General features: G+C 70.7%; 1 protein-coding gene across 17 annotated transcripts in view; it reads left to right on the top strand.

The window, feature by feature from the left end:
• Positions 1 to 6,723: 6,723 nt before the first annotated feature.
• The window catches only part of BRSK2 (BR serine/threonine kinase 2), a 44,765-nt gene continuing 23,774 nt past the window's right edge, over positions 6,724 to 27,714 (top strand). For 5 of the 17 annotated variants that reach the window (XR_004904073.1, XR_004904072.1, XM_036029876.1 and 2 more), the window contains exon 1: positions 6,735 to 7,184. Coding sequence is in view for 12 of the 17 variants with exons in the window: in XM_036029876.1 (XP_035885769.1) it covers positions 7,091 to 7,184 (94 nt within the window). In the remaining 5 variants the exon portion in view is untranslated. Of the gene's footprint in view, positions 7,185 to 27,714 lie in introns of all 17 variants that reach the window. The other 12 variants (XM_036029873.1, XM_036029871.1, XM_036029870.1 and 9 more) reach the window with 7 other exon arrangements.

The raw sequence follows: 27,714 nt of genomic DNA, 5'->3' as shown, positions 1-27,714 counted from the left end.
GAGACCACTCTCGGGCGGCCCCCAGGCTGAGCTGAGGGGGAGGGGCGACAGGTGGCAGTTTGTATTCCCGGGATGACCAGAGGCCGAGAGGCTGCTGGACGCCGCAGCCCAGCATCCGAGGAGCATGGCCAAGGCTTTGCTGTGGCAAGTGGCCCCAGGGCAGGCACTGACCTCCAGGACCGAGAACCCTGGGCCTCCAACGCCAGGAACAGGCCTGAGGAGGCTGCAGGGCCCGGCGGGGGGGGGCTCCCTGGGGCCCCACCCGTACCACACTTCCCTCTGCCCTGGGATCCCACTGCCTGCACCTCCGGGTCAGGGAGGTGGGCCCACCCACTTGGCTCCGCGCCCCTCTGTCCTCAGGCCGGATGGGCCGCATTGCCTGGTGGATCCCAAATTACCAGGAGGGGGACCCAGTGGGCCCAAGTGTCGGCACCCTGGTCCAAGGAGCCAAGGTCAGGGGTCACGGGCCTCTTGTCGTGACTCCGAGATCAGGGCGTGCACCTGGGGCAGATGACCCCGGAGGTCCCCGCCGCACTGGAACCGAGGGACTGGCGGCAGCGAGCAGGGCTCACGGATGATGTGCGGAGCCCGCAAAGCGCCACGGCCAGCGTGGAAGGCCGAGCCACGGGCCCCACGGGGGACTGGCCACACGCCCGCCAGAGAGGTGCTGACATCGGTGGTTCGGAGCGGGCAGCCGCGAGGGAGAGCCCGGCGCCTCTGGAGACACACGGGCGAAGGGCGCGGGCAAGCGACTCACAGGAGAAACACGCGAAAGTCCACCGAGTGCGTGAAAGCAGACGCCGGGCCTCCCCGGCCGTGGGGGGCGACCACACAGCCCCCGCGTGTGTCAGAGCCGCCAACCGTGAGCCAGCGCTGCCAGGGCGCACACCGTGGTCCCGTCACAGGCGGTGGGACGGCGGCTCGGGGCCCAGGGGGGCTGTCAGGTCGCCCGACTGTCAGAGGGCGGCGGTGGCTCAGCACAGAGGGCTCCTGACGCCGAGTGCCCCGCCCTCGGGCCCCCGCGCCGGGGAGTGTGCGCAGGAAGGCGCTCAGAGAGGCACGAACGTGAGCTGTTCTAACGAACAGAAGCGAGGGTACTGCACATGGGGGCGTCACCCTGCCTTGCAGTGTGGGGGTCAACCTGGCTAGCCGCTGAGCTCAGGCCCGTGTCAGACGCCCCCTGGGCGTGCCCGAGAGGTTCCTGATGGGGTGTGCGGTGGAGTCGGGGGTGGGGGGCTGAGTGAAGCCGCCATGCAGTGGGTGTCATTCGACCGGCCGGAGGCCGGGGTGGACCCGCAGGCTGACCCTCCGGAGCAAGAGGCAGAGCCTCCTCAGCCGGCCGGCCGCTGAGCCAGGGGGCGGTCCCCTGTGGCTGTCCCCGGGCACTGCCCCTTCTGCCCTCCTGGGTCCCAGCCTAAGGACTGCGCGTCCCGGATCTCCAGCCCCGTGGCCACGTGGTCGGTTCCTCGTAGTAACCGCCCTTCTCTTCCTCCTCCCTCTCTCTGTCCCGTGGGCTCTGTTTCTCTGGAACAGCCTGGCCCCACATGCAGTCCCGGGTGTTGCACCTGCCCCGGCCGGGAGGGTGGTGCCGCGGGAACCTGAGGGCCAGCAGACACGGTCACTCTGGAGCCGCAGCTGGGAGCCAGGGGGGACCCGGCCCCGAGGCTCCCCCGCAAGCTCAGCACCTGCCTCGGGGGCCGACCTCCGGGAGGGGCCCGACCTCAGCATCGGCAGTGTGGATCAGAGGTTCGGAGATGCCCGCTGCAGATGAAAGAAGAGGTGGAGTCCAGGGCGGGCTGGGGTCCAGCTGGGGCGGGCGGCCACTGTCAGCGAGGGGGCCCTGGTAGCCTCCTGGAGGAGATGACTGTCATGGGCTGAACTGCCCCCCACCATTCACCTAACCCTCAGCACCCCGGGGTGTGACCTCGTGTGGAGACGGGGCCTGACGGAGGTGAGGGCGGCAACCTGAGGTCAGCGGGGCGGGTCCTAACCCAGCACGACGGTGCGGGGGGGGGCGGTCAGAGGAGGAGATGACATGGACACTCGCAGAGGGATGGCCCTGTAACCGTGAAGAGGGCCAGGAGGCCTCAGGAGGAGCCAGCCCTGCGGACACCTGGGTCTCGGACCTCCGGCCTCCAGCACGGGGACAGTGGGTGTCCGTGGTCTGAGCCGCCAGCCTGCGGGACTTCAGTGTGGCCGCCATGGCCAGCAGGGCCCCCGACTTGGACGGGAGCCCGCCGTGCACTGGAGGAAGGCTCTCCGGCCTGAGGGGCAGTGGTTCAGGGCCCCGAGCGGGCGGGTGCCCGGCACAGCAGCACCCGAGGGGGGGCCGGGGCTGTGGGGGACAAGGGCAGAGGTTGGGGGATGGGAGCCACCACAGCTCTGTCCCTGGGGGATGGTGGTGAGCCAAGGTCGGGCGGGCTGGCCCATTCTGAGAGGGTCCCTGGTGGGTGGCCGTGACCCATAGACGTGAGAGGCCAAGGGCAGAATCAGCTCGAATCCGTGTGGGTCCTGTCAAACCAGGTGAGTCAGGTGCGGCGGGCCAACTCCTAGAAAGACACCAACCACCCAAGCCAGCTCAACCCAAGCTTTAAGTCAAGTTTGCTCCTCGCGGGGTTCTTGAGAGTCCCTTGCCTGTTCTGGATACAAACGTCTGTTATCAGAGACGCATGTCGCAAATACGCCCTCTTCACCTGTGGCCTTCCACTGTCTTCACGGTGGCGTTCTGAAACAGAACTATTTCCTTCTGACAGTGTTCAAGTTCTCACTGTTTTCAGTCGTAAGGTCTGGGCTTTGTAGCATCTCACAGGAAACAGGTTTGCCTTACCCAAGGACACAAGGGTTTTCCCCTGTGATTTTTTTTTTTTCTAGAAGTTTTACACGTACAGCTCTTACACTGAGCAGATGGCACCGTTTGTTGAAATGACCCCTCTCCTCCACAGGCAACCTTTGGCCTCTGCGCCTCTGAAAGGCCCACTGCCGTGACCCTCGGGGTGGACCCCAGGACCCCAAGGTCATTCTGTGGCCAGGGGCGTCTCCCCGGACGCCAACGGCAGCGGCTCCAGACCGAGACACAATCGGGCCGCGTGGCGCTCCTGACTCCGCTCTCCTGCGTCATCGTTTGGGGTTTCCCAGGTGCTTCGCCCTTCTTTTACGTTTTAGAATCAGCTTGTCAATCTCAAAAAAAAAAAGAAGAAGAAGAAGAAAAGCCGGCGATGGTTGGGCTTGAAACAGCGCTGGATTCATAGATGAGTGCCAAGAGCAGCGACGCGCCAACCAGGGTGAGCCCTGGGAGCACGGGCACAGCACGACGCTTTCGCACTGGGGTCCTGGGACGCCCCCGCGGCGCCGTGGGCGGTCCTCTGTGCGCGGCTCTTCCCGCGTCATTCGTTCAAGGTGCCTGCAAGCATTTCCTGGTTTGTTTTTTTTTAATCTGTTTGTGAATAGTATTTGTTTATACAATTTCAATTTCTGACTGCCAGTGGTTAGGGCACAGAATTTTTATATTTTGGCTTTGTAAAGCCTGCGGTTGGCTAAGCTCGCTTATGAATCCTAGACTCTTCGAACTTAGGGTTTTCCACAGCCGAGATCGTTTTAGTCCCTCCCGTCCAGTCCCGTAAACATACAAAGTATGACTTCCGTTCCCTTGCCGCCTCGGTGGGCTGGGCGCCCCCCGCCACCCCGCCAGCGCAGAGTCGGGAGACAGTGCGGAGGGTGAGCGGGTGTTTCCCTGCGTCACCAAGAGGGCGGAGCCCCCAGCTGGGGGGGAGGGGGCGGTTTCCGCAGCTCCCAGTTGCGGGGTTCCAGGAGCGACCTGCTAGTCCCGGCCTAGGCTTGGTTCTGTTTTCGGTCTCGAAGGGGCCTGGAATCTCACCAAGAGCTTTTATCTTTGAATCCGTTGAAATGATCGCATGCCCTTTCTGCTCTAGACCGCCAGCTCCGTGACTTTAAACTTCACCTCCGGGAATGAGCCCTGCTTGGTCCTGGGGGCCACGACTTCCTAGTGTTCCATCAAGGAATTCTGTGTCTGGGCCCAGGACGGACGAGGGGGGGACCCCCCAAAAAACCCAGGGTTCATTTATTAAAAATCGTGTATTTATTCTCACGCGCTGAAACTTCGGTCGCCTTCAAACTGCTCTCCATTGGATGCATGACGCCTGTCAAGATGTTCCGTTTGTGAACACGTCGGTTTTGATGCCTTTTAGTGCTTCTGCCATTTTTTTGTTTCACCTCTTCCACCTCGGCCAGATGTTTCCCTTTGAGGACTTTTTTCATCCAGAGAAACAAACAAACAAGAAAAGTCGCTCGGGGCAAGATCTGATGAATAGGGAGGGTGGGGCACAGAGGTCATGCAATTTTTGGTCAAAAACTGCTGAGCACTCGGCGAGGTGTGGGCAGGTGCGCGAGACCGCAAATCGCCCGCCGTGGAGTGGGCAAACGTGTTCCTGTGAACATGTATGTCTTCCAAAAAAATTCACTGAGGCCAAGCACAGCCTCTCACAACAACACCAGCTGGTGCACTGACGCAGGTGGGTTCCTAGAACACTCACCTAGGAGGCGAGCCCGTCCTACAAGGGGCCCGCCCTCCAGAAGGTAATCCCATTTTTTTTTCAGGCCCCCCCACTTTCATCAGACTCTAACTTTCTTTCCCTGTGGAGCCCTGGCCTGTGTCAGGAGCGAGATTGTGACGGTCTCATGTGAAGACCTAGAGAGTGCCCCTCCTCCTCTCTGTTCTGAACCCCCTACTGTCCTTGTTACTTCTTAAGGGGCTGGTGCCACCCTCCGGCCAGGCCTTCTCAGCACCGAAGCCAGCACTGGCCCGGAAAGGGTGTGTTCTTGACCTCCACAAAGATGGGGAGACGAGACAATCGGCTGTGGACTGTTGCTTGGGAGTTTGTGCAACAGACACCAGGAAAGGTGCGGGAGGGCGGTGGCCCCAGGCCCTGGCGTGAGGGCAGGCTGGCCGCGGGGATGCAGGACGGGACTGAGAGTGGGTGCCGATGCCCGGGGGACAGGGGCAGACACGCAGAGTGGCCTCCCACGAAGCCCTGAGAAGCGCAGGTGGTACGGGCTGCACGCATGCAGGGCAGACTGAATGGTGGCCAGAAAGGGGAGACAAGACCCCGGTAGCCCTGGGGCGGGGTGGGGGTCTCACAAACCAAGAGGGTCGGCCCAGGGCTGTCCAGACGAGAATGGGCTGTAAGGCCACACGCTGCTGAGGGCACAGAGAGGTGGAGAGTCCTGTGGGCTGGGGAGGCCCCGGTGGCGGTGGCAGGGCCCAGCAGAGGGAGACAGGAGGCCAGGAGTCACCTGGGAGTCCCAGCCCAGGCAGGTGCTCCTTCTCCAGGCACCAGGCCTGCCTCCCCTTGTCCGCCTGCGGGTGTCCCTGCCGGGTGACTCCGGGCTGCCTCCAGCCAGGCTGACTCCCCCTGGGTAGTTTCTCTAGGCCAGGCTCCCAAACAGTCCTTAGACTCAACCACGCCCCAGCCCCGGCCTCTGTCTGCGGTGGTCTCTCTAACACTGCTGAGCCCTGGCTGGCTGGCTGGCGTTTGCACACCCTTTGAGGCCTCAGCCCTTCCCACAGCCCCGGGCGGACATGCAGTGGCAGAGGGAACCGACAATTGGTCCAAGGGCTGTCTCCTCATTGCCCGCCCCCCCGTAGGTCCTCTGGGTGGGGGGCTGGGAAGACCCTAGTGTTCACATAGCCCTCCCTCAGGGCCGGCAGGAGCGGGGGCTGGCTGTGGAGAGCTTCAGGGGCGGGGGGCTTGTCTCCCAGGACTTGGCCACAGACTCTGTGCTAGGTCCAGCAACCCCCGGGGCTCAACCGCTGGGCGAACCCCCACTTCGGCAGGGTTGGGGGCGCTCCCTGCCCCCGAGGATTTCACCTCTCCTCTCCCACCACCTTCTGCGACACGAGCTTAAGGCAGGTGGGAGGGTTTGTCTACTGGAAACGGATTTGGCGGTCTGGGCGGACGCTGCCCCAGGGCTGTCGGTGCCCGTGCGCCCGGCCCAACTGCCAACTCGACGGAAGAAGTGTCCGCACGAAGGCCCGGGAGCCGCCTCCTCAGGGAGGCCCACTGCTGGGTGACCTCGGACGAGTTTCTTGACCCCGCAGTGCTGGTCACGTTGTATACCCGGGAAGATAGAGCGGAGGAGGGCAGCGGCCCTGGCACGGCCTCGGGAGGCGCAAGGTCACGATTCGGCCAAGCGCCCCCGCAGTGCCATCGTCCCGGGGGAAGTGAGGGGACGAGCAAGTCTTTCTGACGCCAGCGGTCGTGGCCAGCAGGCGCGGGGCGGGAGCCAGGGGCCGCAGATTGTCCACCCCCACAGGCCCCGGAGGCCCATGCGCGCTCCCGCCCCGCGCGCTCCCCCTACCCCCGCACCCTCAGCGCCTCTGCCTGCACGGTCCCGGGGGCTCTTCGAGAGGGGGGCGGCAGGCTGGAGGCGCGCTGGGGACGGTCAAGCCCCGCGCCACCCCGGACTGCCCTCCACCCGCCCGGACCTCGCCCGGGACTCGCCGGGGACTCGCCCAGGACTCGCCTCCAGGAGTCCAGCTCCCCGGGCGCCAGCCGCGGCTGGGAGGGCGGGGTGGGGTGGCGATGCGGCCTCTTCCGATTGGTCAGATCTCCTGATTGGCCGACGCAGGAGCCACTCGCAGCCGCCGCCGCTGCAGCGGGCTTCGCTCGTTAGGGCTCGGCTCGGCTCGGCTCCGCTCGGCTCGGCTCGAGGGCCCGAGTGCTAGGCTCTCCTCCGCTCGTCTGCGCGGCCGCGAACCGACTGACGGGCGTGCGCTGGGGGCGCGGGGCGCGGGCCTCGGCGGCGGCGGCGGAAGCCTAGTGCCCCCGCCCGCCCGGTCCTCTCGCAGAAGCGGAGGCAGAGCCGCGGGCCGTAGCGGAGCGGGCGCGAGGGGCGACGGCGAGGAGAGGCGCGAGGGGCGCGGAGCAAGCGCGGCCCACCGGGCGCCGCCGACTGGGCTCAGCGAACGGACGGACAGACGCAGACAGACTCGGACCGACGCGGCCCCTCCCTGCCGCCGCCGCCCGCCCGCCCGCCCGGGGCGCCCACCTCGCCGGCGCCGGGCCCGGGAGCGATGACATCGACGGGGAAGGACGGCGGCGGGGCGCAGCACGCGCAGTATGTGGGGCCCTACCGGCTGGAGAAGACGCTGGGCAAGGGGCAGACAGGTGCGTGCGGGCCGGGCCGGGGGTCGGCGGACAGGGGGATTGGGGGGGCCTGGGGGCCGAGGTCCGGGGGACCTGGGCACTGAAGGGGACCGGCGGCGCCGGGGAACAGGCGAGGACCGGGTCGCCGGGAGGATCGGGGGCGCCAGGGGATCGGGGAGGACCAGGGGCAACGCGGAGGCCCAGGACGCAGGGACGCACAGGCCCGCTGCGGTCGGGGAGGCCGTGCTGACGGCGCGCCTAGCGGGGCCCGGGAAGGAGGCCGACCCCAGTGCGGTGCTGCAGGCCTGGCCCGGCTCCGGCCAGCAGCCGCGAACAATGGGCGGCCGGGCGCTGGGTCCCGCCGCGGAGTACCGCAGGCCGCGAGGTTGCGGTCGGCCGGGCGCGGCCCAAGGACACGCGGCGCGGACGGGGGCGCACGGGCCGGGCCAGCGCCCCTCGGCCTTGGCTGCAGGTGCGTGGCCCCGGCCGCATTGTGCGCCGGAGCGATCAGGCCCATTGTGCCGCGGGAGGAGGGGGCCGAGCGGGCGCCCATCTGCCGTCTGCCGTGGCCGCGCTAATAGGCGTGCCGCCCGAGCAGCTGCGCCCCCGGCCGCGCGCCCCCGGCCGCGACCCCAAACTCCGGGTGGCCAGCAGGCAGGGAGGCAGCCGGGTGCGGTCTACGGGCGGAGGAGGCCACTCTGGCCAGGCCGGGACCTCTCTGCACGGTGGGGATGGGAGAGTGCCCGGGGCCACTGAAAGGGCTGGACAGCGCCTTTTCCCCCTTCCAGCCTCCGCTCAGCATGTCTCTGCGCCGCGGCGCTTCCCAGGGGAGGGAGAGGGAGCCTGGTACCTGGCCCGACCCTGGTCCTGGCCGCGGGTCCTCCCAGACTATGGTGGAGCAGACCCCAGGCCTACGGGAGGGAGGAGGGGGCCCCCTGGCTGGTCCTCGCTCTTTCGGTGATCCTCTTAGGTCCCAGCCAGGCAGCCAGTCCCCTCCTCCGCCCGTGCTCACAGAGTCGCTTTGTGGGAGGCTGGGCTCAGCCATTTTCTTTCTTCTCCCAGGATGGGCCTTGCCTGGTGCCCAGAGGTCCGGCCGGCAGAGGTCTCTGGGCCGTCCCTCGGACCTAAGACAGGCAGGGGAGTGGAGGGAGGAAGGAGGGTTCGGGATGGGGGTCTGGGAGGCGGCTGTGCCACATCCTGGGGGGCCCACAGACCTTCCCAGAGCCCCCCGGGGTGGCAGGGGGGTGGAGCCGGAAGGTGGTGTTTGGGAGGAAAGTGGGCCAGGTCCTGCGCTCTGAGGAGGCCCTGGCTGTGGTGTCAGCGGAGAGCGGGAGGTGTCGTGGACAGCCCCCGTGCCAACCGCGGAAGCACCGAGGGGCCCCTGGCCGTTGGGGCTGTGCTGTGGGGAGTGGGCACGGCTGGGCCCGGGCTGGGTTCAAGGAGGAGGAGGAGGAGGCAGCGGCAGACGGCCGGGCTGCTCCAGAGTTCAGACGATGCCCGGTTCCTGGGAGGGACAGCTGGGCTGGAGAGATCCTCGGTGGGGGAGGGGCCGGGGCAGCAAAACGCGGGAGGCAGCGGCATAACCTAATTACTGTGCCGATAAGAGGTTACGAGGCAGCACCGGCGAGCGAGTGGTGACAGGGACGGGTTACGACTCGCGGGCACGCGCCGGCCTCCGTGGGCAGGCAGCCCCGTCCCGCACTCCTCACGGAGTCACGCTGTCGCGCGGTTAATTACGGGAGGCCTCCACTGTAATTAACAGTAATGAGCACAAAAGGGGGTGCTGCGTGTGTGTGTCAACAACGCCCGCCCTAGGCTGCCGGGGAGGCGGCTCCGGGGGCCCTCGGAGCCCGCAGTGCTGCAGCCCCTGGGTGGGCGGGCAGCCGCAGGTGGGGGGGCTGCCAGTCCCGGGTCCCTTGTGGCCTCGCTCGCGGCTGGGGCACCTGCTCCCGGGAGGACTCTCGGTCCCTTGGGTAGAAGGGTCCTCTAGTGGGTGGATGGGGGCCTCCGCCGGTGCAAGCCCCTGGCCTGGCCACTCGGCTTGCTGGCCGGTCCTCGGCACCAGGCGCCAACAGTGTGCCGACCCCCAGCCTGTCCTTTCACCCGGAAGGAAACGTCTGACCGAATCGGGGGGCCAGGCTGTGGCCAGGAGCACCCCTCCCCCCCCACCGTGCAGCCGAGGCTATCGGGCCGGAGTGAGGGCTCCTGCCGCCCAGCCCGGCCCTCCCGTCTCCGGGCCGTGGTCCCCTCCGTCCTCTCTGCTCTGCACTCACCCGAGTCCTAGGAAGCGGAAGCCGTGGCCCCCTGGGGGCTGTGGGTGGCGGGAGTGGCATGGGGAGCTGGACCTCTCAGCCTTTCTGTTTGAAGCCAAGGCCGGTTGGAAGGCGGGCCCACTGCATGGCCCCAGAGGCTGCCTTTGGGGCCTGCGACGGGGGGTGGGGGGTGGGGGTCGCTGCCGGTGCCTGGTACAGGTGCCTGCCGGGGCCCCTGGGGTGGGGTGGGGCAGGGCGGGGTGGCGGGGTCCAGTCCATGCCGTGCCGTTGAATGTTAGCGCAGCCTGCGGTCTGCCGGCCCAGCGAGGGGCTCTGTGGCCCACGCCGGGGTTGGGCGGTGGTCCCGGAGCTGTCTGCCTTCTGCCCCCATCTCCTCCGCCCAGACGCCCTGGACGGCCCGCCCTGGCCTCGGCAGGCAGCCCCATGGAGGCCTCCGGCCACCGCGCTGGGGTTTCTGGTGGAGAGAAGGGGCCTCGGGGCCTGTCGGGGCCGGCGTGGCCCCCACCTGCTCTGGGAGGGGCTTCTCCAGCCAGGGCCGGGGGGGCGGGCGGGGGAGGCACCCCCGGAAGGCCCTGGCGGTGGCGGCCAGGCCGGGGGGCGCACTGTGCACGTCGTGAGGTGTCGCCCCTCCCGTCCCGAGAAATGGAGGCAGGGCTGGTGGCAGGCGGGGGGAGCTGTTCTGGGGGCCAGGGGTCCTGAGGACGCGGTGCAGCCCGCCCTTGGAGCCCCCCCCCCGTGGGAGGGCCACAGGGAAGGTGGGGAGCTAAAGAGAGGGGATGGGATGAGAGGGGCCTCCCTGACACTCACCTGGCTGGACCCCCCGGCTGGCAGGTGGGCCCGGGGGTCCTGGGGTGTCTCCTTCCGTGCTCTCGGGGGACCTTGGGCGGAAATAATGTGGGGTGCTGGTAGCAGGCAGGCTGCAGAGGAGTCCTGGGGTGGGGGAAGCCTATGGAGACAGGGCAGGTGAGAGAGACAGTGACAGGGGACCTGGTGGAGAGTTTGGCAGGCCCTGGGGTGACCGAGGCCCGGAGCTGGATGGGGGGGCAGAGGCTGCAGAGGGAAGGGACGTGTCCGGTGGGGTCAAGGGGGGGCGGGCCCAGGAGCCTGCTGGTGTGCCCGGGGACTGAGGCCGGAAGGAGGAGCCGGCCTCCCTGTGCGGGCTGGACTCAGGGACGGGGTGGGTGGAGCAGGGGGAGTGGGCCTGCGGACGCTGGCCACGGGCGCCCTGCCTGTCCTGTCTGATGGTCACCTCCACGGGCGATCCCCCGGTCATCGCCGTGTGAGCTCGAAGCCTGCCGGTCGGTGCATCCGGCCGGCCTCGGTCTGTCTAGCTCTCTGGCCGGGCCAGAAGGCTGGCTGGGTCACAGCACTTGGTCAAGCACAGCAGTTCCCCGGCCGGCAGCAGGGCGCCACCCGCTGGTGCACAGGCGTGGCCCGAGGGCCCTGTGCCCAGGGTGTTGCCACCCAGCCTGAGGAGGGGGGTGGTGGGGCCCCGTCTCTCTCTCGGACCCCCACACGGTGGTGGGAAAGGCCTTTGCAGAGTCCCCTGGCACCCCAGCCAGCTCTGGGTGGGCTGTCCCCGTGGATCCCGGGGTGAGGGGGTTCCCGCCTTGAAGGGTGGGCAGCGTCCTGTGGACAGGGATGGGCGGGGTGGCTGCAGGCAGAGCCCTAGGACCCGGGGCCCAGAGCAGTCCCTGCCCGCTGTGGCCCCCTGTGGCCCTGGGCACCTGGCTGGTGGCTGGAGGGCTGGGCCTGGCGGGGGAGGGGAGCCAGGGCGAGGGAGGGGTGGCGTGTGTGGACTGGGGCCTCCAGGGCTGGCTCCCTGACCGGCCCCTCAAGGGGTGGTGGAGCTTGTGAGGGCCCTTTCCTGGGACGGGGGACGCCAGGGCCCCCCGCTGCCCACGCCCGAGCCTCAGCAGCGCCCACCCAGGCGCGCTCCTGGTCATGGGCCCGAGCTCGGGCGCCCTCCCCCCGCCGGGCGCGCCTTCCTCTGGCTCACTGTTCTCCTGTCCGTCCCCCGCAGTGTCCACCTGTGGGGCGACCGCTGTCCGCCCTGCCTGCGGGGCAGCCCACTCGGCCCCCCCGGGCTGTGCCCCCTGGGTCTGTGGGGACGGGGAGGGTCCGCAGCGAGCACTCGAGGGGGGCATGTGCAGCACCTCCGAGCTCGGTTTGAGGGGACCCCGGACACAGACTGGCTTCTCTGGGGACCTGGGAGTGCCGGGCTGCCCCTCAGCCGGTGGCGGCACCGAGAGGGGAGGTGGTGGCCGGTCGCCGTGGGCACCGCCGTGGGGCTGTGCCTGGAGCTTCCGGGCCCCAGGGCCCTGTGCCTGTCCACTCTCAGGTGGACAGTGTCCCCGAGGTCTCCTGGAAGGGGCCACGCTGCCCTTGCCAGGCCCCTGGCCACCAGCGAGGGAGTGGAGCGGAGTGGAGGTGCTGGTGGCCGAGAGTGGCCCTGCTGCCCGCCCGTGGCCCCTTGTGTGCTCCTCGTGGTCCGCTTGTGCAGCCACCGGGCCGGGGCCCCTCGTGGCCACCCAGGAGCCTCTGGACGGCTCTGTGTTCTGTTCTGGGGGCGCAGCCCGGGGACTGCCTGCCTGTGGCCGGCCGGGGGCTCTGAGCCTCAGGCTGCCTCGGGGGGGGGGCAGGGTGCCCTGCAGCTTCTGCGGGCCCGGGGGCCGGGGCGGGGTCAGCACGTCTGCTGGGCTCGGGGTCTGACGGGAGGACAGCAGCTGGCACCTGTCAGGGCGCACCTGGGTCTCGGGGGAGGGAGGGAGGGTCCCCCGCTGCTCTGGGTCCGGGGGTCGCCGTGCTGCCTGGGTCTCTGCAGGAGTCCTCCTGGGTGTGGGAGGTCAGCCGTCGTGGGTGGAAGCTCCAGTGACCCTCTGTGGTGCCGCGTCCAGTGAGGTCCACCGTCACCCGTGGGTGGCTGCCGTGTCCCACACCAGGTGGCAGGCCCGGGCTGGCCTCTGTGAGCCTGGACCGCGTGGCCGAGCTGCCTGAGGCCCTGCCCTGGGGGTGCCGCTGGCCAGCTGCCCCGGACTCTGGACAGGATGGAGGCTGAGCGGGGCGGGGGCCGGAGGGACAAAGCCGGGTCTGTGTGGGCCGGGCCCCAAGAGGCGGCTCCGGCCTTGTTCCGCAGCCTCTGAGGGGCCAGTGTTCTGGGCCGGCAGCTGGGAGTCCCCACCCCCGCCCCCGGGAGAGCCGGCCGCCCAGGGGAAGGGCCCTTCTCTCCCTCGGGCCTCTTCCCGAGGGTTCATGCACCCCTGGACGCCTGGGAGGCCGTGCTGGGCCTTGGTGTCCCTGCGCTCCAGATGACGGCGCCTTCGGGTGTGTGTCCGGGGTCGTGCAGGGGGGCAGGCACCCTGGCTGGGGGGCCTGCTCTCGAGCACCAGCGGGCTGCTGCCCCGTCCTCCGCCAGAGCTGGCTGCCCCTGACGGTCTCTCACGGGCCCTGCCTGCAGGCCCAGCCAGGATGGATGGGACATTCCAGGCCTGTGGTTCTGGGCTGGAGGCTGGGGCGACGGGGGACCCCGGGGCGCCCAGGGCTCTGCCACCTGCCACCCACCCTGGGCTCAGGCTGGGCCGGAAGGTCCCGGGGACTGGGGGTCAGGGCTGGCCTTCCCGGCCCCGGGGCAGAGGTGGGAGGCGGCCAGCGTGGCCTGCGCAGCAACGGAGCCCGAGCCAGAGCCCGGGGCACGTCAGGTGGCCACTTCGTCTCAGCGCCGTGGGCGTCTTGCGGGGGCGGCGAGGCTGCTGCCGGGCGAGGAATGTGGCGTCCGTGCGGGCGGTTTGGCCGGCGTCCCGGGCTGCCTGCAGAACCACGGGGCAGCCGCTGGCGCGGCCGAGGGCCAGGCGCGAGCAGCTGCAGAGGCAGCGCCTGGCGGGCCCTGTGCACGGGGAACCTGGCGTCTGTCCCCCCACAACTGGGGGCTTCGGCTTGGAGCGGGGGCCACGGGGCCAGAGTGGGGGACACTGGGAGGCCACTAGGAGGGCGCAGGGCAGGACGACCCCCCAGACTGGAGCTTGCCGCCCCCCCAAGAGTCAGCGCAAAGGCGCAGAGCGCGGTGACCTCGGCCTCTGGGGCCGCCTGTGCGGGGCCCGGCGGCCGCCCCTGGGGTGTTGGGTGCCGGCCCGGACGCCGCCGCAGGGGAGTCACGTGTGTCCCCGAGCCCCAGCCGCCTCGCTGGGGCTCCACGTGACAGCGGGCTGAGCGGGGCTGTGTCCCGTGTCCCCCTCGGTGCTGCAGCAGCCTCCCACCGGGCAGAGCGGGGGTGGGGAGGTGGCAGCCCAGACGAGCGCTGGGTGTGTGGTGGGACTTCCCGGGAGCTCTTACCTCCTGGCCTGCGAGCAGGGGTGGTGACTGTGGCACAGCGGGGCCAGCCGTGCCCGCCGAGGGGCCCCGAGGGCGGGGGCGGGGGGCACCGTCCAAGCCTCAGACAGATGGCAGCCCCGCCCGAAGGCAATGGGGGAGGCGAGGGGCTCTCCCATCCCCTCCCTGTGCCGCTGGGGGCCACCACGCCCGGGGACGTGGCCCTGCTCTGCCTGTGGCCCCGCAGGGCTCATGGCCCCCACTGCTGCCGTCTGGCCTGGGGGGCCCCCAGGTGGGGTTCTGTGCTGGCTCCTGGGGCTGTGGTCCGGTGTGCCTTTGCATGCAGCATTTTCAGACACCCAGAGGGGGGCCGGGGCTGGGAGCCCACCCAGCCCCAGGGCAGCGCCCCGCCCCCCAAGGCCCAGGTGCGTCGCGGCAGTACCGCGTCTGGAAGAGAAACTTGAATAGCACAGCACCCTCGTCACCGCCCCGAGACATGGCTACGATTTCTAAAACCCTCGCAAGGCCGGCCAGACCCTGGGTTTTAACCGTCACTGGCAGTTCCTGGAGCCCGAGTGCCTGCCGGCCCTCACGCCACTGCCGCCGCCACCGTGCCCGGAGGTCCTCCCCCGGGCCCCTGAGGCCCGGGTAGGCCTGAGGCCCCGCTCCTGGGCCCACGTGAGGCAGGCGCTGGCAGAACCCCGCGTGGGCAGAACGTGACCTGCCCCCTCCTCGTTCCCGACCCCCGACCCCTGACCCCTGGGGGACTTGGACCGGCCGAGTCCCTCTCTGCACGGGACAGAGTGTGGGGTGGTCAGAGCTCAGGTGGGTGCTCAAGGCACCCCCCGCCCTGCCCATGCCGTCAGCTCTGTGCCTGTGCAGCCCTCTGCCGACACGCCCGGCCCGGGGCCTGCACACCCGTCCTCACACGGGGGCTGCCAATGCTGGGACCCTCACCCAGGGCTCAGGCTGGGCACAGAGGCCCCCCACCACCATGAGCCACTGGCCAGGGCCCTGCCAACCTGCAGGTCCTCCACCTCCCTGCTCACGGGGCTGCCTGGCCCCGCTCTCCCTGCCCCCCACTGGCCCACACGGGCAGCCTGCAGCCTGGGCCTCCTCCCCAGGGTCGGGGCAGAGCAGTGCGGGCCCCCAGGTGGTGGCCCCATCTCCGCCGCACCCCCCCCAGGGGCCTGTGGTGGCGGCGGGGCTGGGTGAACTTTCTAGACTGGGACGCAGCCGCTCCCTGGAAGGCCCCGTGCGGTGGGTGGGAGCTGTCCAGTGCTGAACTCGGTGGCTCCCCGGGTCCTCCGCCTCCCAGCAGCTGGTGGACACACCCGTGGGCGGGCACACCTGCAGCCGGTCCCTGCACCTGTCTCCCCCCTCAGGGTTCGGTTCTGCGCTCACGAGGTGCAGGAGGTGCTGACTGTGCGAGGCCCCGCCCCACCGTGTCCCCACCAGAGAAGCTGGGAGCAGTTCTCCTGAGTCTGCTCCGGACTTTTGGGGGCGCGGGGCCACCCGGGAAGCCCTGGCTGCCGGCCCACACTCCACACCACGGCGGCTCCCAGAACAGGGCAGGCACACCCCAGGGTGCCCTGGGCGCCCTGGCTCCCTCCGGCGAGACCCCTTGTCGTGGGGTCTTTGGCTTGAGGTGGACGCAAAGCAGGAGTTCCCACAAGACACTTAGATGTCTAGGGATGGCCTTGGGGTGGCCGGCGGGGGGGGCGGCCAGCTGTGGGCAGGGCTTTGGGGCACTGGAGGGAAATGCGTCTGGACTCAGGGAGCCAGGCCCCTGGGCACCACTCCCCCCCAGCCCTCCCACCCTGAAGCACCATCTGGCCTGTGCCAGGCTTGGCGGGGGGGTGGTCTCCCACTGAGGGCCAGAGGCCGTGGGTGGGGGAGGGTGTGCAGCCGGCAGCAGGGGCTCAGGGCGGGCTTACCCAGAGGTGGGGAGCGCTTGTCTCAGACCGGGGCTTGCTGCCCCTCAACCTTGACTCCCAGAGGGTCTGTAACTAACCGAGGGGGGGTGCAGACGGGCACCCCCCAGCAGGTGCCTGGTGTGTGCAGACCAGGGCTGTGGGCCCGGGGAGGTAGGTGCTGTGGGCTTGGCGGGGTGGCAGGGGTGCCCCCAGTGATGCCCCCAGATTTGGGGACAGGCCCTCCCACCCGTCTGCCTGTGGGGTGCTCAGACGCCCGCTCCACTGTTCCCTTCTGGGGGTGGCCGCCCCCCAGAGCCCCTTCCCTGGTGACTGAGGGGGGTGCACGGGGCCCAGGTGGGCCACTTGGGGGTTGTTGGTGGTGGTCCCTGCTCCCAGAGAGCAGGGATGTGGCCGGTCCCCGCCCCAGCTCACACCATCCCTGGCCCATGGGTCATGGTGGGGGTCCCCACCTTTCCGTTGGGTGACACTGGTGCTGTCCACCCCCGGGGGCCAGGCTGGAGGGCAGGTGGGCAGCGGGGGACACAGACTGAAGCCACGCCCCGGCCAGGCCCTGGGGTGCCAGGGGCCCGGCCCTCGACCTCACAGCCTCACCCCCTGCCCCTCTCTCCAGAGAGCACAGCACCCTGTCACCCCCGTCAGGTGGCCTGCGGCTGACGGTCCCGCTGGGCCCCGGTGGCGGGTGCAGGGCTCAGCGCTGACTCAGGCCTGACCAGCAGCTGTCCCGGTACTGCCGCTGCCTCTCTGGGCTCTGCCGGGGGCCGTCCTCCCTGGGCAGAGAGACCGGGGCCGCCGGGGCAGGTCCCTGCCTGTCCTGCTGGGCCTGGGGCTCCGGCCACCACCCCACACTCATGCAGGAGCCCCCTCGGCAGGCCCTGGGGAGGACAGCGGCCGCGGGACCCGCCTGACCTGTGGGCCTCTCTGCTGAGGGACTGTCCAGCGACGGCGTGGCCAGGACAGCAGGCAGCCGGGCCCCCAAGAGCAGCCGGGGCTGCACGCTCGTCCCCACACACTGTCCTGGGGCGTCTGTGGCTCCTCGCTGGGCCTCGGGGTCCACCACTGCCTCCGTGCCCGGGGGGCTGCAGACCAGCACCAGCCTCCACGGGGGCACCTCTCCTCTGGGGTGCCTGTGGCCCTAGCTGAGAGGGGCTGGCGGCCCCAGACACAGGCTGGGCACGCAGGGAGGGCCGTGTGCTCGGGCAGGTGCAGAGCAGGTGTCCGCCGTGTGCTGGGGGGCCGTCATGGGACCCCGTGCCTGTGGGAGGATGACGGTTCTCTGGTGAGGGTGGCCTTGGGACAGGCGGCCTCCTGGTGGCCTTTGGGTGTGGGACTCCATAAGCCGGGCCTGTGCCCATGGGCCAGTGCTGGGACGGGCCTGCGGGCTTGCAGGCGGAACAAAGGCGTGCACGGTCCCAAAGGTCTTGCTGCCTGGCCTCCGGCGGCGGGTGCTGCGGGCCGGGGAGGAGGTGCCGGGCTGGGGGTCAGGAGGCTGGGACAGTGGCCCTGGGGCGCCCAGCAGAGGCCTGTGGGGCTGGGAGCTGCAGCCCGAGGTTGGGTGTTGGTGTGTGGCCGGCACGTGGGGCGGGGGGGAGACACGCTGTGGTCCTGGAGGGCACCCCACCCCTCCCCCAAGCCCCCCTCCACCTGCCCGAGTGCCAGCTCCCCCGGGAGGGAAAGAGGCGGCGGAAGTCCCGCCCGAGCCCCGAGGACGAGGACCCACCGGGGTGGGCAGGCGGTGTCCGCCTCCATCCCCTCTCTCCGTCCCTCCAGCAGGCTGCCCGCTGCCCGCTAAGCAGGTGCTATTCTTGCCGCATGCTGGGATTACATCGCTCAGGCCCAGCTGGGCGGGGGTGGGGCTCGGGCCTGTCCCCCCTCCCCCCCTTCCCGAGGGCACTGTGGGCGGGGGCCTCTGTCCGTCTGGCCGTCCGGGGAGCAGGTCCCTCTGAGGGACCCCAGCACGGTCCAGGTTCCCCACCAGGGAGCAGCCTGGGGCCGTCGTGTGCCACCAAGCCCTGTCCTGGGCCCCTGGGCGCCTGGACTGTGGAGAGCCACCGGCACGCTGCCTGTCGGGCCCCAGGGCCCCGGGGTCTGTCTCATGCCACCACCAGGAGGGGGGGTGCTCCTGAGCCCGGCCACCCTGCCCCGCACACACCGCAGCCCCACGCCTGGGTCAGGCGCTCCGGAACTGGGTCAGCGTGCCCGTGCCATGACGCCAGGAGGAGACCGAGGGCTGGTCCCCGGGGAGGAGCCGGCGGAGGCCGTGGCTTGTCCCCAGCTCCCACCCCCTCGCCACGACCGGGAGAGGCACAGCCCGGCCACGGGACCTGCAGGGTGGGACCTGGGGCCGTCCCGGTGGTTGGGAACCTGCGCCAGCAGAGGGGTGTTTAAACGGGGACCGGGTTTCTTTTTTAAGCTAAATCCGAATGGGACCAAGCAGGGCACAGAGACACCGTGCACAGAGACACCGTGTTTGGAGCGGCCCTCGTGGACACCCCACGTGGGGGGCGGGGGCCGGAGGCACCCCCTGTGCAGCCGCCCTCTCCTCGCCTGCCCGCTGGGCCGCAGACACTCGAGGGGCCTCCAGAGCCGACCTGGCAGCCCTCCCGGCTGCCCCCCGACGGGGCTGCTGGGGAGCCAGGCGGGCAGGCTGCGCCGTCCTCTGCTCGACCACGGGCTGCGGCCGGCCAGGGGGCCTGTGTCCGGCCAGGGGGCTTGCGTCCTGTGCTGGGCCGGGGCGCAGGCAGCTCTTGGGAGGGAGCCGCAGGTGGCGGGGACGCGGGATGACTGGCTTCTGGGGTCCGGCGGCTCGCAGCTCGGGTCCCTCGGGGCGGGGGCTGCTGGGAGTCCCAGGGCTTCTGGGAAGTAGGGCCACACCCGGCATCGACAACGAGGCTTGGCCTGGCTCGGGGCCCAAGGCTCCCCCCCCCCCTGCGCCCAGGAAGTGTGTGTGGGGTCGTCGGGGTGGTGGCACCTGTGTTGGGGTCCATCCGTCTGTCTGTGTGTGCCGTGAGAGGCGGAGACCCCCTCCAGCCTCCCAGGGGGCACTGCCGCCCCCATGGCCACGGCCATCCCACTGCCATCCCTCCCGCCGTCCCTTGGGCCTGGTGGGGCCAGAGCTTGGCCAGGCAGGCGGGGCCTGGACCACAGGCCGGCCACCTCTGCCCGGGACCCTTGCGCTCCCCAGCCAGACCCCGGTCACTGACGCCAGGTCACCCTGCTGCACACCAACGGTCTGTCCCCACTGCACGACCCGCCCACCTCTCGCCCCCACGCGGCCTGGGGGTGGACAGCTGCCGGCCGTGCCTCCTGACCGCCCCCAGGCCTTCACACCGCAGCCGTGACCCTGTCCCCGGAGCCCGGCCTCCCGGCGTACGCCCCACGGTGTTCCCGTCACGGCAGCCCCTGCGTCCGCCACCCACCTCCTTGCGCCCAGCCCCCGGGGCTGGGCCGGCCACCAGCACCCGCCCCCAGGCCGGAGGCCTCGGAAACTAGGGCACCGGCTGAAAAATTAAAAAAAAAAAAAAGACGATTTACCAGATTGAATTACCGGGTAGTTCCTGGATTCAATCAAAATATCTCACTGGTCTAATTTTACAGTATTGAATTGAAAAGCCGGTTAATAAACCTCTAATGTGGTCGCGGGCCCCGAGGGACCTGCGTGTGGCGGGGCCCCTCCCCCAGCGAGAAGTGGGGAGTGGGGACACGTTCTGGGCAGGGTCGGCCCAAGGGGGGCGCCCCCGGGACTGCTGGGCTCCCGGCACTTGTGCCCCGACAAGGCGGTGGGGCGCCCCCCCCCCCCCCCCCCGCCGGCTGAGGGCGGCTGGCAGAGCAGAGCTGGGGGTCCCGGCCCTCAGGGTGGGGGCCTGGCATGGGGGGCCGGTGCCCTGAGCCCGCAGGGTGAGCCCCCCTCCGGAGCGCTAGCTGAGCAGGTGGGCTTTCCCTGGCTGGAGAGATGGGGGGGGTCCTGCTGTGTCTGGGGCAGCCCCTGTTTGGAGGCGGAGACACAGTGGGGACCACCGTAGGGTGAGGGGGGTGCGTGGGGGCTCCTGGTCTTCAGGGAGTCGGTGCAGGCGTGGGAGGAAGTGGCCGTGGGGTGGGGAGGGAGAGGGAGGGGTACCCCGTTTCATCATACACCCCCAGGTCTCCGGCGGCCTCTTCCGTCGCCATGGCAACCATGGAGCTGCGGAGGCTGGGAGAGGCTGGGAGACCCTACTTGGCTGGGGAGAGGGAATCCCCGCCCCCTCCCTGCCGGTGCCCCCCCTCCCAGGGTGGGGGCCCTGGATGGCCTTTGCCAGGGTCTCCTCCCCCTCCCCTGGGCCTGCACCCCCTCGGCCCGTCTCTGAGCCCGAGCCCCGGACCGCAGAAGGAACTGGGTGCACGTGGTTTCTGGCGTGGGGGCGGGGGGTTTCGAGCCTCCTGGACCCACAGGGGAGGTAGCCCTGGGGCTCCTGGGCCCCCGGGTAGGAAGAGAAGATTGCTCCTGTGGCCCCCATCTCTGCCTCGAGCCCCGCCGGCCCGGCTCCCACCCCCACGCCACGTGCTGGGCCTGGAGGGCCGGCCTCCCGGGGGACCGCCTGCAGGCGGGTCCAGGCCTGGGCCCTCCAAGGCTGCCCCGCGGGGGCGGGCGGACGGGCGGCGGCCGCAGCGCCTGTGGGCGGGGCGTTTGCAGGTCCTCCTCGGCTCCCCTGCGGACAGCCGAGCGTTGGCGGGTTTCTACGTCAGAGCCGCTTCGCACCGAGCGTCGGTCTCCGGCTCACCCGCCCGCCACTCCCTGGGGACCTGCGCGGCCCTGAGTCAGCTCTGCGGCTGCCCGTGTGCCACCGGGCGGGGCGGGGCTTCTGAGCGGCCCAGAGAAGGCCCGGGGAGGGGGCACCAAGGGGGCTGGGCAGGCCATCACCGTCCCGAGGGCCTCGAGGGGTCTCAGGTGCACGCCCAGGTGGAGGCGCCCCGCCCCCTGCAGTCCCGCTGTCCCTGACCTTGTGGCGTGGAGGGGGGGGGGTAAGCAGCTGGGGGAGGGGCTGCCGGAGCAGCAGGTTCAGGGCCCAGAACACAAAAGGAGGAGGAAACCCGTGGGCTCGGGCTGTGCCGTCGCCTGGGTCTGCTGCTCCGGCGCTGGGGGCCCCCCAGCAGGTCGCCGAACCTCTCTGGGCCCTGGGCCTCACTGCCCAAGGGGCGCCCGGGGGTCGGACCCGGGGAGGCGGGAGAGCTGCACTGTGACCAACCGTGGTGCCGTGCCAGACGGGGCTGGTGACGCGGCTGGGGCTGTGCAGTTTTGCCACCCTGGGGGGGGGTCCCTGTCTCGCCCTGTGGTCCACTCAGTCCTGGGGCAGCAGGTGCAGGTGCGGCCACCTGCTGGTTGCCACCCGTCCAATAGCCAGGCTGTCCCCTTCCCCGGGAGCTGGTTTCGGGGTGGACACGGCGGGTGGGGGACCCCTGGAGCTGCTTCTCGGTGCATGCGCAGCAGGGGAGGCAGGGGGGCGGCCAGCAGCCGTGTGCCAGTGCAGGGCAGGTTGGCACCTTGGCAGGGACAGAGGGCAGGGCTCTGGAGGCTGAGGGCCCGGGAGGGCTCTGCCTGGCCTTCCGTGCGTGGAGCAGGTGTCGGCGAGGCTGGGCCAGGCCGGGGGCTCCCAGGCCCCCGGGGGCCGTACTGGCTGCCTGCTCCAGAGCCCGGAGCCCCGAGCCCCGGCCCAGCTGAGGGAGCGGGAAATGTGGGAGCGAGGGGAGCTCTGAGGGCCGCCTGCCTCCGCTGCTCCGTCGCCATGGCAACAGATGGCGGTTTGGCAGCAGAGAGGAGGGGGAGGGCTTTGTATGAGGCGGCTGGGGCTTTAGAGACCAGCTGGGGATCCGTCAGGGCTGGGGCTGGGGGGCTGGCCTCCAGGCTGAGAGGCCTCCTCCCCCGGGGACCCCGGAGCAGCCCCCGTGACCCTGTAGGGCGGGTGTGAGGCGCAAACCCATCCAAGCTCCCACGGTGGCCCCCCCACCCCCTCCTTAGCCCCCCACTCCCTGCCTGGCCCCCCGGGCCAGAGGGCAGACTGGAAAGAGGCCGTCGCTCCCACCCGGACGCCCCGACGGCCTGCGTCCGTGGGCAGAGTGGGGGCTGCAGCTGGGCCGTGGGCAAGGCTCTGCCCCATCCCCCAGGTCGGGGAGAAGGCATGGCTGCAGGGGCGCCCACCCCAGGGCCCAGGCCGGCCCCCCAAGAGCACTGCCCCCGGCCAACCCCGGGCAGACCTCCGGCGCCCGCTGCCCCCCAGGCAGGGCCCAGTGGGTGGGGAGGGGAGCGCTCCGCCCCCCCAGGATGGCCGCCGGCTCGCAAGGCGCCTGGACCCTCCCCTGCACCCCAGCCCCCTCTCCCACCGCGCCGGGCCCTGCTCCCAGGCCTGCGTCTGTACCTGCCCAGGAGCGAGGAGCGTGTGACTGGCCCACGTGGGAGGGCGTGACTACACGTGTGTGCACGAGCGTTGAGTGGGACGCCCCTCCCATGGGCCGGGCCCGAGCAGGTTGTCCGGCCCCAGGTGAGGCCCAGCTGCGGGGCTGCCCGGCGGGGTGCTCGCACCTGAGCTACGTCCTCGGCCTGACGCCTCCCACCCCTGGGCTCGAAGGCCGCTGGCCGCCTGCCCGGCCGCTGCGGGGACCGGCGCTCTGGGCTGACTTCCTGGGGAGGCCGGCGGGGCCGGGGGGCAGGCCCACAGGCTCAGCTGGTCTTGCTGCACCCGGCCCAGGAGGGGCGCCTGCCTGGCCTGTTGGGGAGGCCCGGGCGCTGGGCTGGCCTCTCTGTGGCATCGCACGGCCCCCCCACATGGGCCCGGCAGGTCGCTGCGCTCGCCCCAGCGCCCCACCCGGCATACCCCTGGGAGCCCCCAGCATCGTGGCTCGCGGAGGCTTCCTCGGGACCCCCAAGGGCAGCCCTGCTCCCAGCGTGTGTGTGCCCCAACCCACCACCGCCTTTCTCAGCCCAGGGACCCCCACTCTGCCCTGGCCCCTCCCTCCCCTGCACCCCTTGCAAGGGGCCCTCGGGGTCACTGTCCCCGGACAGGGCTTCCCTCACCCCAGGTGCCCTGGGCCCCTCCCTCCAGCTGCACCCCTCCCCTCGCTGTCCCCCACCCCAGGTGTGTTGACATCTGCCCCCAACCCAGCAGGTGGGCCCCCCCCAAGTCAGGCGGGGCATGGTGCCTCAGGGCCCGTGGGCTGGGGCCCGGCCCTGTGTCGGCGCCCTCCTGTCCCCAGGTCGACGCCTTTCCAGGCAGAGCTGGTGGGGGCCTGGGGTCCGAGGGACCTGCTGTGCCCCGCCATCAGCCCCTCGTGCCATCTTTGGGGACACTGGTGGTGGAGGGACAGGGAGAGGACGTGGTCCCCTGGGGCAAGCTCAGCCGGGGAGACCGAGGCCCCGGCCAGCAGCCTGGGCAGCCGCCGGGCAGAGGACCGGGCCACCCTCAGTCACGGCCGCACCTGGCCGCCTGGGGGCTGGGTACCTGGGAGCCCCGTGGAGAGTGGGCCCCTCCCGGGGGGGCTGGGTGCCCACCTCCCATCCTGGACAGTTTCTTACGGCCCTCCGCACCACAGAACCTCGAGGGCTGGCTCACGGCCGCCTCCTGGCCCTGCCTTGCCGGACCCTGGCTGTCCAGGGTCCCGGCACGGAGAGAGGGGAGCCCCCACCCCGATCCCACACCCTCAGTTGGGGCCCCACTGTGTTTGCAGCCCCACCCTCAGGCCTGACGCTGATACCAGCCTCTCCAGGGCCCCCTGTTGCCCATCACTTGCCCCTGCCTGCCTGCCTTCCAGAGGTTTCCAGGCCGCTTTGAGAACTGGCCCTCCCATGCCAGGCTCCTTTTCAAACCCAGAGCGTGGGGCTGACCAGAGGCACACTCAAGGGAGCTGGTCTGTGTGGTGGTGGCACCGCCCCCCGCCCCCCACTCCACCCAGGCCCCACCCCTGTCCCGGCCCCTTCCTGAGCCCGAGTGTCAGGCTCTGCCTCCCCTGTCACCCGGCAGCGGGGGCCTCGGGACACCCGTCTCCCCAGCTTCCCTCTCTGAATGCCCGCCTCATGGCGGCCTGCTTGGGAGACGCCTTCGGGCCCTGCCCCGGCCACAGGGGGTTCTCCCGGGCCCCCTGCGCCCACACCAGCGGGGGCCTCGGGAGGAGCGTAGGGCCTGCCCCTACTGCCCAGCCTGCAGACCCAGGCGCTGGGCACCCGAGGTGTCCAGCGGGGGCCCAGCATCCTGCCTCTTCTGGGAAGTCTGGCCTGGGTGGCCCTGGGAGGAGGGTCCGTGTCCCCAGGAGGCCCACAGCGCCCTCGACCCCGCTCCGGGTCCTTAACCCTGGGGCCCCGGTTGGTGGTTCCCTTCAGCATCTTCCCATCAGTCAGGGGCAGAGCCGAGGGGAGCCTTTGGCGGGGGGTGTCTTCCGAATTCCAGGGGCTCTGGTCCAAGTGCCTGCAGGCTGCCGGTCTTTACCAGGAGAGGGGGCTAGGGCGCCCCAGGCCACCGGGGCCCCCACCCCTGGAGGGCACACGCCTGGGCCCTGACCGCAGCCACTCTGCCGTGGCCCGTCCTGGGGCTGCAGGGATGACCCTCCCAGGGACAGGGGAGAGGCCTGGGGTGTGGAACAGCCCTGCGTTATGTAAGGAGCGCCAGCGTGCACCCCCCTCCCCCCCACCCCCACCACACACACATTTCTTCCTCGTTGGATCGGGCTGGGGGTGGGGGGCACTCCAGTCTCTCCGGAACCAGGGCCAGCAGCGCCCCCTTGTCCTGCTGGGGGCTGTGGGCGGGGAGGGCAGGGCGCTCCGCAGAGGCGCCTGCGCTGTAGGGCGTGTGAAATATTTCAGGGCTTAATTAATTTAATTTGAGAGATTCCTTTTCAGAGCGTGAACAGTTGTCTCCCGAGAGACGCGCCCCCCCCTCCCCTCCGCCTGCCTGGCGCTGGTGGGCGAGGGAGGCAGCGGAGTCTATATCGAAAGGAGCCGCGCTGGGGGTGCCCAGGCTCCTCCCGCCGTCTGCCCCCTGCTCCCCGCCCCTCCACCAGGGTCTCCTTCCTGACACCGGCGAGCGTGCGTGGGTGTGAACCAGGGGCCCGCGCGTGGTGGGCTGTGGGCGTGCAGCTGCGGTGCGCAGGGCCTCCCCCGACGGAAATGTAGGCGCCGGCGAGGACGTGGCGGCGAGGTGGGGCGCGGGATGCGGGCATTGCACCCCCCGCCCCCCGACCCCCCAAACGGAGGAGAGGCTGCGAGGACTGGGGCTCCTGCTCAGCCCACGACTAGCTAGCGTCGGGGGCGCGCGGCGGGAAAGGAGGTCGGCGCGCGCGGGCGGAGGGCCTCCGGGGCGCCCTGACGAGGGGAACCAGCGGCGCTTTTATGTCCGCGCAGCCCGCTCCCGCCGCGCGCAGCCTGAGTCCGAGGAGCCCCCCGCGGCGCCCGCCGGGCTGCGGAGCGGAGGCCGGAGGCGCGCGAGCCCCGAGTGTTTGCAGCGGGCCTACTGGGCCTGGGCGACTCCGGACTGGACCCGGGGACCCCGGGGTGAACGTGCTTGCCACGCCCCGGAACCCAACGTCCGCCCAGCGCTCCTCGCTTCCCCGCGCCAGATCGCCCTCCCCCTGCGAGGAGGGACTGAAAGCCAGACGAGAGTGCGCGCGCTCCGGGCTCCCGACCCGGGAACGGGAGGGAAGGGGCGGGGCGTGGCGCCGAGGTTTGGGCTGGGTGGGGGCGGCCCCCAAACCGTTCTCCAGCGCTGGGCGGGTCCCAGATCTGGGCTTGTGGCCGCTGTCCTCCCGTCGGAGGCAGGGGCGTCCTGGGCAGACAGGTGGCCGCCTTGCCGTGACCTCCAGGACCAGCGGGCCCCGGTCTAGGCCTCAAGCCCAGGGTGGGGCTGGGGTGTGGCCGGAAGAGGCTTCCAAGGGCACCTGACGCTGGCGTCCCACACACTGTTGAGTCCCCTGTGGTCCCTAAGCCCTGTGGGCGGGACCGACCCCGGTCTCCCAGCCCCGCGCGGGTGGCCCTGTCCGCGGTGCTGAAAACGGTTCCTGCCCCGGGCTCCCGCAGTCTGCCCGGCCCCTCCGTGGCCCTGGGAACGGAGCGCTGGCGGCCCGCGCCCCACCCCCTTGCCCAGCGCGAGCTTGCCTCCCTCGGCCCGCACGGAGCGGGAGGAGAGGCGGAGTTAGTGCCTGCGCCTGCCCGTCGGGGAACAGCCAGGACTGCGCTCGGGCAGGCTTTGCCCCCACCCCTGGGGCTTGGATGTTTCCGAGAAGGAGAGCAGGGCTGTCGTGAGGACCCACGTTCTGGTGCAGGATACCTGGGGGCCCTGGTTCTGAGCAGACATTTCTGGCACAAGGGGCCCCATCCAGGCCCGAGCCCACCCTGCCCCAGGCTCCGCCGTGGCTCCTGGCTGAGTGGCTGCAGCCCGGCACGGCGCCTGCTGAGCCCGCACCGCGGCTCCTGCAGAGGCGGCGGGACCCACACCCCTCCCCCAAGCCCCGCCCCCAGTGTCTCCAGACCTGAGAGCCTCCCCACCCCCCGCCAGTCCTCAGGTGCTGGTGGGAGCCTCGGACACGGCTCCCGCGTGCGTGCGGGGGCGGGTAGCCCCGCGAGTCCCAGGGAGCCACCTAAACACAGGTGCTCGCTCCGATGCAGTTCTCGCGGGATGTGCTCTCGCGAGCTGGAGGGGCCTGCGCCCCGCACGCCGCCGCGCACCCGGTCGCTGACGCGCGAGCCTTGTTCTGCCCGTTCCAGAGGCCGGAGCCTGCAGGCTGGCTCCTCCGGAGGCTGTGCGGGAGCCGGCCCCACGCCCCACGTGGGGGGACCGCCCTGTGTCCGCGTCCCTTCTCCCCGAGTTTCTCTCCTGAGAACACAGGTGGCTCCGTGTGACCTCAGAACTCAGCTCTGCCAGCGCCCTCTTTCCAAAGGAGGTCACCCTCACGGAGCCCCGGTGCCAGGGCTTGGATGCATCTTTTTGGGGCTGCACTCCATTGGCGGCTGGGGGGCCCAAGTGGGTCCCACGGTGTCCCCGGGGCTCGGGAGTGGCTGGAGCTCCCTCGCAGGACCAGCGGGAGCTGCCCGCCCTGGCCAGGGTGCAGCTGAGGCTGCATGTGTCCCCATGAGACTGGCTGTCCCCCCACTCCCCACTCCCATCTGGGCATGGGAGCAGCTGGCCTGGGAGCCAGGCCGCCCCTGCTTCCCATGAGCGGCTGCCCCTCACTGCTCCCCCGTAGGGCATGGTCTTCAGACGGGATGTGGGGGGAGTGGGTAGTGGGGGGTGACCTGCCCCGGGGCCCTCCCTGGAGCTTCCCACCTGCAGCGCTGCACTGGGGGCAGGCAGGGAGCCTCGTCTGACTGCCCGCCCGGCGGCCCTGGGCGGGTGCAGCTGAGGCCACACATGCCCCTGTGGGACTGGCCGTACCCTACGTGTGCCCATCGAACCAGCTGCCAGTCCTGAGTGTGCTGCTGCGGCCAGGGAGTCGGGGGGCTGAGCATGTTCCCTGTCTGCTGCTGAATGACACGTTACCACGAACCCAGTGGCTTGAGGGTCAGGGGTCCCGGGGCCGCCGGGCGGGGAAGCTGTGCTCAGGGGTCCCCTGGGGGTCGAGGTGGGGCAGGGCTGGCCCCCGGCTGCTGAGGGGCACCCCCACAGGCAAGGAGACCAGCAGTGAGCTCCGCCGGGTGGGGATCCGGGGTGCGGAACCCCGAGAGGGCACTGTGCCGCCGTCACTGTCCGACTGCGGGAGGAAAGACCGCCCTTCCTGCCACATGGCGGCGGCAACGCAGAGCAGCCACGGCACAGGAGGTGGGGGCCCTTGCTGTCAGGTGTGAGGGTCCTGGGGTCCTGGAGCATTTACGGCAGCAGCAGGGGGACAGACTGGCAGGAAGTGGGGGCAGCGGGGAGGCTGCAGGGCCAGGCACAGCGGGGAGCAGGGCCTCCCTCTCCCCCTACCCAGCGGGTGCCTCGGAGAGCTGGGTGGGGGGCTCAGCTTCTTGGAGGAGCCCCTGGCTGGGGGGTCCCCGGGCACCATCAAGGCCTCTGCTGATGGGGAACGCCATGCCCCCCTTCAGCG

Source organism: Phyllostomus discolor, chromosome 6 (assembly GCF_004126475.2).
Source record: "Phyllostomus discolor isolate MPI-MPIP mPhyDis1 chromosome 6, mPhyDis1.pri.v3, whole genome shotgun sequence".
NCBI classification, from domain to species: domain Eukaryota; kingdom Metazoa; phylum Chordata; class Mammalia; order Chiroptera; family Phyllostomidae; genus Phyllostomus; species Phyllostomus discolor.
The sequence above is the reverse complement of the archived record's forward strand: the minus strand, read 5'-3'. Positions and strand labels throughout refer to the sequence as shown.